At 36.0% G+C, this 13,039-nt stretch overlaps 1 protein-coding gene across 3 annotated transcripts in view; it reads left to right on the forward strand.

The window, feature by feature from the left end:
* Positions 1-13,039, forward strand: part of CCDC73 (coiled-coil domain containing 73) — a 58,493-nt gene that overhangs the window by 26,585 nt on the left and 18,869 nt on the right. For all 3 annotated transcript variants that reach the window (XM_032112039.1, XM_032112040.1, XM_032112038.1), the window contains 4 exons: positions 3,995-4,130; positions 5,573-5,652; positions 11,310-11,438; positions 11,803-11,862. In XM_032112039.1, the coding sequence (XP_031967930.1) occupies positions 3,995-4,130; positions 5,573-5,652; positions 11,310-11,438; positions 11,803-11,862 (405 nt within the window). The remainder of the gene's footprint in view (positions 1-3,994; positions 4,131-5,572; positions 5,653-11,309; positions 11,439-11,802; positions 11,863-13,039) is intronic.

Raw genomic sequence — 13,039 nt, forward strand, 5'->3', positions numbered from 1 at the left:
CCTTTTGCAGTAGTGGGCTAATACAGTTTTAGACCAGGTCAAATTCTACCAACTTTACTCCCTGAATGGTTGCACTGAAATAAGCAGTACATTCTAAGGATCAAAGTAGTAGTAGCCCATGTAGACTCTTGGTCATCACCAATGGCAAAGTGTTTAAAAGTAAAATGGATGAAATTCTGAACCAATCGTTTTTCTGAGACCCATTTCTATTTCAATTTTGTTAAAGAAAGATTAGATAGTTCTCTGGTGTGTGTTTTGAGAGTAAGCAGATGTGCTGTTCAGCTTATATCTGGCACCTTAGAAACCCTGCCAGTCAGTGAAGGAACTTCTGTATGTGCTGGGGACTGAGTGTGCCCTGCTGATTAGGATTTCATTCTGGTTTTGTTCTTTTAATTCTGTTCTTTTAGAATAGTATACGTAATATTAATACTTGACGTAAACACCATGTTTTAGCATGCCGTCCAGTTAAGTTTATGCAAAAATTGTAGTGCTGATATAATTCTTAGCATATATGCTATAATTTTGAAATAGTGGAAGGTTTTGTTTCATATTGAAAGACAGTAGGCAAAGAAATAAAGGATTTATTTGTATTCTATTATTTTTTGTCTTTATTATTGTCTTTTTTCCCCACAATAAAAGTGCTGATTATTGCGCGCGGTGCAGTCGTTTTGCACCTCGCTGCATATGGACAGCAGCATTCCTGCAGTCAGGAGGCTACAGGGGGATTACTACAAAGCCAGTTCACTTGGTAGAATACACTTGAGTGTGGGCTCTGCATTGTATTTGTTTTCCTGCAGCTGAAATAAGGAAATAACTGGAGGAAAATGGTCAGGTGTTTGTGTCCTGACAGATGATACACTGGAGAATGCCAGAACTCTCTGTGTGTAGCATCTGTTCTTGTCTTCCCTTACTGTTTTTATTGGGAATCTAAATGTATGTGAAACCATTTAGTGAAGCTGCAGTCAAATGTTCTAGGTTGATTAAACCCTACCACTCTTGAGAAAAGAGGGAATTTGGATCCAAGTAACTTACATTGCTCCCAGCAGTCAGTCACCTGAACTGTGCCCAGGAACTGCTTACATGAGTCCTACTTGGCACAGGCCAAAATGCGTCAGAGATACTTTAACAGCAGTATAGGCATTTTCTGAGAACTTCCGTACCACCATTTAGTTTTCTAATACAGGTGTAGTTGCCAAATGAATGAAAAAGTAATTACTGCAAAATGTTAAAAACCAGAAACTTTAAAAGTTGGTTTGTTCTTAATAATCTTAGATAGGAGTGTTGTTTTTATTTCCTTTCTGCATCTTTTAGGAGCTTGCCTGTAATCATACTATGTTGTTTAAAAACACAACAAGGAGGCAGTGATACAGTATAAATTAAACCAAATTATTTTAAAGTATAAAAATGGTGAGAACTGGAGAAACTGTTGTGAAAAAATTCCTATTTCGAAGATTTACTGTTGGTATCCCTTTGCATAATTTTCACGTGATTTTGCCTTAGGTCCCCATGCCATTACACCTCCTTTGTTTCTCTGACACTTTCACCTCCCAATTACCACCTTCTGCTTCACTGAGTACCTCTGACTAGTGACTCAATTTCCAGAGTATCTTTGAGATATGAGCAATTCCCTCTTTGTGTTCCTCCAGTCACCTACTTGACCCTGAGCTATTTCTCGGGTCTAGTTCCGCCAAGAAATCATTGTGCCTCAACAAGCCATATGGCCACAATCAATTCCACTCCCCATCCCAGCTTATCTTTATTACTGGTGGAGGGCAGGGCAATAATTCCTGTTCTTGCAGTATCGGACGTAAGGAAGAAGAACCAAGATTCTGTGGGTCTTACTCCAACTCCAGGGTCAGACACTCCCTATCCTGCAGTGTCTCCTGGTGTTTCTTGATTGTCTTCTATGGAAGGATGTTTTACAACCTTTTCACTGTGAGGAGACAAATCACATACTCAGGCTTTTATTTTTCTGTGCATTAAGCCTGGAGAGCAGCTTGCCATCAAAAACCATATTTAGGCAAGTGTCGAGCTCTTAATAAAACTTCTGTAGGTAGAGCAGGCCAGTTCCTTTTCTCCCTGGAAAGAACCCTGTAAAGTAGCAAAGCATATTTCAACTTTCTGAAAGAGAAGGAGGCACTAACACTGTCTTGTTGACTAAAGAAAGGAATTGGGATAACACTAAGAAAAAGTTCATATTAAAAACTGCAAAACCCCTCAGATCTTGCCACAAGCTGTTCAGATCTCAAATTAGGGCTGTCTCCCTGTTCATCTATCTCTTAGAATAAATATACCTGAGGGAACTACCAGGAAAAACAAAGAAAATCTTTCCTTTTAATGTTTTTGTTACAAAATTCCCCTCCTAGCATTAGTTAAGATAGGACTGCTAATTAGCTTAATTAGTTAAACTATTAACTGCTTCAACAGTTAATTTATGATTAGGAAAAGGAGAAAGTATAAGAACATTTTCAACCTACATTCCTTGCAGTGATTTCTCTAAGTGGTGGTGTTTCTTTACCAGTGCTTCCATTATGACTTTCCATTTGCTGTAGTGTGTTTAATTTCATACCTTATAAAACATGAGAAATTTGTATTGTATATCCTGTTTTGCTAGTCTTATGGTGGTCATTTCTTTTGATTACTATCAGCTTTTATTATCCTCTGATGCCTGGACATGTATTGCATTTGTTACTGTGTGGAAATGGAGCCTTGCCTAAGCCAAACAGACTGGGCCAGATGCATCCTTGTGTAACTTGAATTTACACACAGGAATGAATTTGGCCCAGTTCATTTTAATTGCTGTGTTGCTCTACTGTGGAGTAGAAAGAGATTAGATATCTAAATGAATGGTTATCCTTTCTGAGGAATTAATTTAATCCATTCTTTTCAGAGAAAATTAGTTTTAAAAATCACCAAATAGTACCTATGAAAGTGTTAATAAAAAATACAGTATAAAGAAGAACACAAAAATCTTAGTGTTACAAGGATAACAAATAGCTTTAAAAAATCAGTAGCATGTGTCACTGAACAGTTTCCACAAAACAAGAAAAACTGGTAAAATTAATTAAATGTGTTCTACTTAATTACCATGTGGGTTTCTTTGTGATATTACTTAGGCCAACATGTGAATAGAAGTAAAATAAAAGAGTTAGATGTTTACAAAAGTAGTTAGAAACTTCCTCTACAGATACACAAAGTGATTTCATCATATTTCAAGCTACTATAACTGCTAATTGATACTGAAGAATTAAGAATTACGCATTGGAAGGTTATTTATAGTTTTCTGGGAAGCATGGGGTATTAATCTGCATTAGTCTCACTAATCTAAATCAAAGTCACCACTACTCTAGAAGTAGCTGATGCATTTCTGATTTTAGCACATGTATTGAAATTCCTTTATTTAGGAGTGTGAAATACACCAACTGATTGCCCTTGGCTATGTCGTTTTTTGCAATCCCAGGAGTGGAATGGACAAGGCTGTCAAGCAGGGCCAGTGGAGTCAGTGGCACAGTGCCATGTCAGCTGGTTTTTAGTATCTCTGTGAACAGATTCTGTAGCCTGCCTGTGCAACCTGTTCAGTGTTTGACCACCCTTATAATAAACTTATTTCCCCCCAAGTTTAAATGAAATTTCCTGTCTTTCCCTTTGTGTCAGTGAGCACCACTAAAAGGAGTCTTGCTGTGATTTCTTTATTCCTTTCACACACAAATCTCCCCATGTATACACAAATTTACCAGATCCCCTTGAGTCACCTCCTCTCCAGGCTGAACTGTCACAGGTCCCTCAGCCTCTCCTCAAATGTCAGGTGCTCAAACCCTTTGATTGTCATGCTGTCTCTAGCTTCCTGCTGTCTGGAAATGGGAAAGATCTTTAAAAATGAAATAGACAACTGAAAGGTTCTGGGAATGATTTTGCATTTATGCTGCTATATTCAAAAGCACTTGGAGAGCTACTTACTGTCATTAAATGGGTGCTTCATTTATGTTCCTAACAGGATCAAAAATTGCAGATGCACTTAACTGCAAAAGAGGAGCACCATAAGAAACTGAATGAAGTTGAGAGGTGTTATGCTACTATTGCATCTCAGTTTGGAATTGTAAAAGGTGTTCATGGAAAACTAGAGCACAGTGGTATGTATGTTGTAAAAGTCCTCCAGCATTTGGTTTTGCTGTGCTGTGACAACACTGAGTTGGCAACAGTTGAAACTCAGAAAAATAGCAGCTGTCCCATGCCAAGCATCCAAAACCTTGGTAGGTTCCTTACTGCTCTTTGCTGATCCACTGCTACAGTCATGTGTGTGACCACACAGGAAATTATATCGAGGAACTGATAAAAAAATCAAAACCCAAAACACCAAAAAAACTTTTCAATTACTAAATCTTACTAAAGTTTTTGTTTCTGCCTGAAACCAAAAGTATTTTTTCAAATCTAGTTTGAATAAACTGGTAGCATAGTCTATGTATATTTGTGGTTATAAGTTACATAAGTTACTTGTTGTATTCAATTTTTAAAAATTTAAATCCAGAATATTACTGGCTAACCAATGTCTTGCTGATTGTACTTCAAAGCTAGAGAGTGAGCGCATGACTTTTGCTGAACGATAGGAAAGAGAGTTACCAACTTTGGCCTGCTTGTTTTTCTGGGGGGTTTTCCTAAGTTGTATCAGAAGATAGCTGTTAAATTCCTCGGTATTTTAATTTTTTAAGCACATCTTCTCATTCAAAACTGCAAAATTGCTTATTGTAATGTAAGGCTGTTGTCCATCATTCCCCATCATGGGCCATCTCTAGTAGAAAAGGAGAGGACTTTCTGGGTGTCTGCGTTCTTGTATTCAAGCGTGGCGCCTGAAGACTATTGAGGAAAATAAAGAAAAAAGATTACAGGTGAATGAAGAGGAATCAGAAAATAGAAAAGGATGAAGGGGAAGCTCAGAGGACCAAAACCAAGAGATTGAATAGAGCTGTCTGAAAAAGTTCAGGAACCAGTAAATATCTTCAGCTTTTCATTGTGGATTTTCAAGCAATTTCCCAGTGATATTTTCACCTGTGTAATATTTAAGAGAAAGTTCCCTTTCAGCAGGAATAGAAGTTGTTCTTAGAGTTTTCTGCTATGCTGTCCTCTGCTGTTTGCTGTCTTCCGTGGCCTATATGCACTTAACTCTGTACATCTGTTAATTATTTGTTTGTTCTGTGGCCCATTATGTTCTGTGTTAGTCTGAAAATAATTAAGCTCACCAGAAAATTACAAGCAAACTCTTGGTTAAAAAAACCCCCCAAGATTAAAAGTCCTAATAAAATGATGTAATGAGACACTGAAAATTAAATTACAGTTAAAAAAAGCAAGCCAACATATAGAAAAGTCTTAACTCATTGGTTGAGGTACAGACAACTGCTACCACCTGGGATAATCCTCCAGTCTGGTATCAAACTACACAGAAAAAGTAGTTGAATCGTATTTGCAGTTTTATGAAGACTTTAAAAAAATAAATTATATGCACATCTATTGCAGTTATAAACCAAATATTGTTCGAATGTGAAATTATTTGGTAACATGCTTTAACTTCTGTTTAAAGTGCAGGAAGCCATACAGCACAATAAGAAACTGGCATCAGTGAATAAAAGACAAGAGACTGAAATAAGTAATCTGAAGGAAGTAAGTACAGTGCACATTTCTGAATGGAGAATGATCCTTGTGGGTCCCTTCCAACCCAGAATATTCTGTGATTCTGTGATTCTTTGGGGCTTCCAACAGCTGCTGAGGTGTTAGTAGAAGTAGTGGACAAGCAACAGAGCTGTTTTTCATTCTGTGACTAATGGCTAAATTAATCTTGTGCTTCCACAGATACTTCAGTTAAAACTGGAGCAGCTCTGAGAATATTCTGTAACCTGTGAATTTTTATTTACCTCTACAGCATCCTCCTTGTTTCTTGCTAATTATTAGTAACCTCTCTTCTTCCTGTGCTGTGCTGTCATCGTTTCTCCATCTGATATGGAAGGTAGCAGTGGTGTTCTCAGTTAAGTCAGAGATACAACGTGAAGAGCAGTTGCCATGGAAGTGAGCTGCTAGCTTGAACATAGGATAAAATGTGTAACTGAACACCTGTCAGGAGTGGGACAGTTTTGTGACAAGGCAGCTGAGTTTTCAGATGATAGTGATTCTGTTTACAAGGAAGTTGCCACTAAGCTCTTTTCTCCTGCCTCTATTCAGAAACTACTCTTTGCCAAGTAAATTTTTGAGTTGCACTCTTGAACACAGGTAACAGTGGGAAGAATAACATTCTTTTCCCTCTGAGCTGTTTCTTATGAGCTGACAAGAGAAAAACAAAAAAAAAAAAGGACGCTCATAAGTCAGAAGTATTCTTTAAACTCAGTATCTTTCCACTCCACATCTCTTTTTCATATCTCCTTCTCTTTTTATTTCCCTCTTTTTAATTTTTTTTCTCCTTTAGATTCCGTAATGATTTTATGTAGGGATCAAATGCGTTATTATCTCAACTTCTTGGCCTAATGTTAATCTCCAGTTTCCAGATGAATGCTTTGAATTACTATGGAATCTTTACAAAGTTTGTGAACATTTTTGGAAACAAAAAAGGGCAGGGAGGGAAGATAATTTGTATATGAGCAAAAGAGACTATAACCATTTAATATTTGGGTTATATTGATCAAAAAATGGATGTTTACCTGCCATAAGCTTTCTTTGCCTGAAAAATGGGATTTGAACGTACAAAAGTACTTGAAAATTCTCCCTGAATCTGTTGTTGTTTCTTTTCTTCTTAAGAGCATGTAGCCTCTTGTTGTTAAGGTTCTTTGGAGTATGATTTCACTAAAAGCCAGGCTTAAAATTTAATTTTATCTTGAAATATCGACAGTTTGAGATTTTTTTCATTTGTTTCATTCTTACCTTCTTTCGTTCTTTATTTAATTTTTGTATTTATTACATTGAAATATTCTAGCCACAGTAAAAATTAATCAGGAATTCAGTCTGGATTTTTTTAGTTACATACTAGAATATAACATGCCAAACCTCAGTGTCAAAAAGATCAAGTTTCAAAGTGATCAAAGATTTCGGAACTCTTACTATCATAAAAGCAGACTGAAACCCACAGTAACAGTAAAGCAGACACTGGAAAAATTCTCAGATTAATTTCTATATCACAATTAGGTCTTACAGTATTTAAAAATGTTTATTTAGCTACATAATTCAAATGATAGGTTATATAAAAAAGCTATATATATTTATCTGGAATATTTGATAGATGTAAGAGAAACAGAAAAATATTGGAAGGTGTCTGTGGTGATAACTGTCCTCTTTAGGAAAGCCATATTTGTTAGGATGCTGATACCATCATAATTTTGAAGGTAGGAAGGCAACTTTGTGCATTGTGTACACTCCAACTGTGCAATTCCTTTAAAAAAAGGTAAATCATTTACATGTGACAGAAACAGAAGCATTCATCTAAAATGCAGCATGTCTTTATTGTAGTATATTGTAAATAAAAAAGGGGTTTTAGAAATATTTAAGCATCACAGTAAATTGGATTTGTTGCTTTTTGTGAGAAATCAAGAATGATCAATTACTTAGTATTCTCTGAGGGTAAGTAATTTGAGAGCTACGAAAACAGAAATGTGTAAGAAAATTTAACATAATGAAATTTGTGAGTAACATAGGTGTGAGAGAGAAATTGAGACTTATGAACTCCAGCAATCAAACATATTGTTTGATCCACTCTTTTTCTCAGCTGTACTCTTGATTCTTAAGGTCAAGAAGGGTTATGAATTTTAAATAAAATACTGTTAGGTAAGCAGGAAAAGGCTGCCAACTGAAACTTAATCTGGCTTCCTCAGTTCAGCAGGAAATGCCTTTATTTTAGTTGTTTCTGAATTTATTGGTTTTTAGTATTTGACCATCCTATTCTGAACAATCTGAACTTGGATATTTAGAAGAGTTTTGAAAAGGGATTACCAGGCTGTTTTCACTTCCTACATAGCTGAAAGAAGTCCTGATATCTACATCACTAGTTGGGACAACTTCTAAAGCTGGTTTTATCTGCCTTGGAGACTTGACTGACCTCTGACAGCTCTGACAACTTATGGGTTCAAAATTCTTTCCTCTGTAGCCTCAGTGCTGGAGTGGGAATGACTATCCATGGTACTAAAATCTTAATTTGGTTGTCAGCTCTTATCACAGCCATTACTTTGACTCAGACCTGGATGATCTCACACATTTGTTCTTAATGGGAATGTGAAGTTAGTGAATGCTGTTCAGCATTTATGGATAAAAATAAACTAATCTCCAATTTTAATGACATTGCAAGTATGTTATGAGGGTGTTAAATATGTACAACAGTAAACTCGAGTGAAATTGAGGTCTGTTCTGCACAGGTTTACTCTTCTGGGGTTTCAGGAAAGAAATATTATTTAGAGAGGTTGTAATTTTCTCTTGCCATTTCCTGCTTCAAGTCCAGTTTCTGAATTGTAATGTAATGGACTGTGGTGGAATTTCCTTTTCAGTAATATTTGTTTTAGGATTTGAACATTTTGGTATTCAGTGTGGTAGAATTTTTTTCAACCACTGTGAAAATGCTTGCATTGATATCTAGCCAAGAAAAAGGTTTCTTTCATTCTGCTGCTTAAAAAACAAGTCTACTGCTCAAGACCCAGAAGATTACAAGAGGGTTGCAGCAATCTAGGAAGAGAGAGCAAACAGATATAGGTGTAATTTTGAATACAGGTAAAGTTTTCATAGGGTATCAGTCTTGGGAAGTGGTTACATCTGCCTGTTCTGGCTGCTTTTCCAGTCCCACACCACTTCATCATGCTGGAACATGTATTGGTGTGCCCTCAAGGGAGAGTAGAATTAAAATTTTGTATTGACCAAAACTATATTTAAAAAAAACCAAAAAACCCCCAACCCCTAAAACCCCACAAACAACCCCAAAACAAACAAACAAAAAAAACCCAACCAAAAAGGTGGAAGTTTTAGCTTAGATCAACTCGGAGCAGGAAAGGAGGTTTAAGGAGCAGGACTGCGGTTTCGTGACACTCTTGACTTACACTGGCATGAAGTGTTTTTGAAGCCATGTCCCTAAGCATTGGCAGCTAGCAACAGATCAAGGGAATGGGTTTAAAGCCTTATCATTCTCTCTCAGCACACCCCAGAACTGATAAAATTATTTTCCAAGTTCAATTTAATTTATATTACTACTAATTTAATTTGAATACTACTTGTGATTTTAATAATGAGAAAAAGCTAGAAAAAAAGCAAAAACTCTAGGTGAACTTTTAATTAATTTCCAAGTACAAGAAAACACATGTATGTATGTATAAAATTTTTTTTATTATTATTTTTGCAACTATAAACCTTGTGATTTCACTCACCGTGAAAAACTTTGCCATTATTTTTGGTGGTCTCATTTGTGGGTTTTTTTTTGGGGGGGGGGGGGTGTTTATGTTGGGTTCTGGTTGCTTTTTTGTTGTGTTTTTTTCCTGCCTACAGCTTTGTATTAGCAGATCAGGGGGTTGTTTCAGATGGATTGTACACATCCACCTGCCATTACAAAGAAGAAAATACAGTCATCTTTTCTACCTCAAGGACATGATTTACTTAGTCTGACTTGTGCTTTCCCAATGACAAAACAAGTAAGGTTTTTCTGCACACTATAAAATCTGAGTTTTGGAAAACACCTGGTATCAGATCCGTGGCAGGCTTTTGCACCTGCTTGTGTGGCACCCAGCCTGTTAGCTGTGCTCTCTGTCCCATTAATCTGCTGCTCTGTGCAGGCTGGCCCAGTGCACCTTCTCACTTTGACAAAGTTAGAGCTGCTTGCACGTTCTGCCACTCAACAGCAGGAACTGCATCCCTCATTACAGACCCTTCTAGTAAAAACAGATATATATTAGTGTATATATATATATATATATATATATATATATATATATATGTATATATGTACTATGTATTTTTACCTGTGAAAATACTATCTATGTGTAACATATATTAGTAGAACGAATATATGTCTTTATTGCAAAAGATGGGAAAAACCTAACTAGCTTACAGAATATAATAATTGTAAAGCATTGCTGTCTTTCAGCTCTGTAATTGATTCTGCAGTTACACTTAGGACTTACTGGATCATTTTAGATTTATTTATGGCTAAAATACATGAGAAATAAAGCCTCTAGCAAAAAAATGATTTATTTAAAAGTACTACCTATGCTTGTATTTTCCATAAAACTTTGTGAATTTCAGCTGCAACGTAATCTTTCCTTCTTCTTTTGTACTGTTCTATGATTTTGTCCAGAACAGTTGAACCACTGGCCTGTGATAATTCTGTCTGTGATAACCGAAATTCCAGTTTTGTGAAGAAAAGTTAAACAGACCAAACTTAGTTGTTAGATAAAACTATTACCGTTCTGAATGCTTGGTTCACCACTATGGCATTACGGAGAATTCTTGATACTATCTGTGAGCAGCATTCATAACCTCTGCTATTTGTCTGAGTAAACGTCAGAGCGCTCAAGGAGAGAGCGATATTAAACAGACTACCTTGCACCAGGATGGGAGGGGAGGGGGAGAACAGGGCACAATATTTATGACTCCAGGAACTATGAGTTGTAATTTAATGAGATCAAAGCGTTTGCTGTTTATTTGCTGCACTAGGAGCTCCTAGTGAATAAACTGGTTACAAAACAGATACCAAAAAAAAAAAAAAAAAAAAAAAAAAAAAAAAAAAGCCGCAGGATATTTAAAAGAGGATAAAGACTATAAAATCAAAGGCATCGTGCTATAGAACATTCTAATATAAAATTAATTTAGCGTTCTCTTGAGATTAAGTACTTAACATTTCAGGAAAAGCAAAGATCCTCCAAATTTATAGCCAGTTCCTGTTTTTACCAGATAATGACTGTTCTGCCTTTTTCCCCTCCTCATTCCAAAGAACGTACACAGTAGTTACAATAGTAATTCCTATTGTATATCTGGGTGATGAAGGTTTTACCAATACCAACTCAGTGTCCACTTCTACTATAGCTCTTGGAAGAGGAAGTAACAAAATGATTAAGTAAATACTTCAAACAGAGTAAAATTGGCACAGTAACATTTTACCTGTGAAAATAAACTTTCAGTCACGTGTGACAAGTTTAAAGTTTAGTGAGTCAGTCTTACACATTTCAGTACCTCTAATTTATTCTGTTGTTTCCATACATTATTTCAAAGTGGGGCATGACCAGGATAGTCTAAAAGATTTGTCTCTGTTTTGAATTGCAATGCCTATACTGGATGAACTATTTATATGTGTTTCCTGTGTTAAGGAACTGAAGAAAGTAACTACAGACTTGATAAGGTCCAAGGTCACATCTCAGTACATGGTGGGAGAAGAAAACATCAATCTTGCAGTGAAGGAAAAACAGTTTCAAGAACTGCAACAGAAAATCAGAATGGTATTTTGGAATTTAAACAAATTAAAGTTTTGGTGAATATTTCCTGTCCTTCACTCAGCAAACCTCCTGGCAGTGATCTCTGATGCATACAGATTAGTGCTTCCTTTCTACTAACTGCATATAAAATATAAATAAACTGTTTCCTCTAGAACCTTTTCTAGGGAAATTAACATGCTATGAATATTAGTATAATTTCATGGTAAAAAAATGGGTAAGAAGACATTTAAAAATAATTAAATTTCTTTAAATAGCCTCATGATGATTCACTATATCACATCAATACAATATTATTAAAGAAAATAAACAGTCATTTAAAATGCCTTTTACTGTTTTCAGGCTCTTTTTTTTTTTTTTTTTTTTTAAGGAGACAGCACTCAGTAAAAAAGTTCAAGAAGAAAACAATCACATTAAAGAAGAAAAGCTGGTGAGTTGTTAATACAGCTTTGCTATTAAAAATCACTTAAGAAAATAGGTGCTGTATTTCATATTTAGGTTTCTTATTATACTAAGCTACAAAAACGAGTTAAATTCACTTGTTTACACTTCAGAAATATTTTAATACTAGCATAAGTGGTATCTTACTGCTCAGTTTTTAGAAGGAGTATTACCAGAACAAAGTCCATTGTTTGACACTTTATTCCAAGTCTTATATTTTCTCTTTGATTCAGATGGGAGAAATTTAGTATACTCATGAAACACTTGCCTGCGTGTGGATCAGTATAAATAAGCAGTAAGGCTGGCATAACCCGCTGGCTGTTCTGCTTTCTGGTTGCCAACAGTTTATTCTAATATTGGTACTGAAACCAGGCAAAATGGGAATAATGTGTCAATAGTATACACAGGAAATGATGTTCCAACCATACAGAACATAAACATTTAGACTATTAAGCAACACCTTTACACTCCTGAACAGAGTTAGCACTGTCTTCTCTTGCTAACTCAGGTATGTTCCGGAAAAAATCCTGATGTTTAAACAAAGGCTATGGAGTCAAGTATCAAATACAGAAAAAAAAAAATTTGTTCCCTGCAACAACAACATAATACACTGTTTTGCAGAACATTAAGCCTGGAAAGGGTGGTTGGTTTTTTCCTTTTCTTGAACAGTTGCAGAGTTTTCACTCTGCAGTTCATGAAAGGGAACAGGTCAGAGAAGTGTATCATTCTTGGTCCCTGGGAGGGACAGAAGCAGAATCTTGCTTGCATGCCCATAGAGCACTCATCCAGCAGCACTCTTCCAATTAATAAAAGCCTGTTTGCATTTTGAGCATGATTTTAAAAAATTGCCAATAAACACATGGAAAAAAATGAGACATATTCAGGCCTCATTATTTTCCCAGCCCTGAATGCACTGTAAGTATTTATATGGAGATGTGTGGAGCATAATTTGTATGCATATTTGATATGTGTTATCTAAGAGAAGGATTCTGGTTTGTGTCTCTCTTGTTCTGTGTGAATTGTTAGGGTTTATTTGCTAGGTTAGTTTTAACATTTGGAGGGCTTTGGTATAGTCTGGGGAGGGCTCTAATGTAGAGATGAACTTCACGTTTCATCCAGCTGCCTGGGTTGGAAGACATGGATTTCTGTGTTATAGAGCACTAATA

The sequence above is a fragment of the Corvus moneduloides genome, chromosome 6 (genome assembly GCF_009650955.1).
Source record: "Corvus moneduloides isolate bCorMon1 chromosome 6, bCorMon1.pri, whole genome shotgun sequence".
NCBI lineage: Eukaryota > Metazoa > Chordata > Aves > Passeriformes > Corvidae > Corvus > Corvus moneduloides.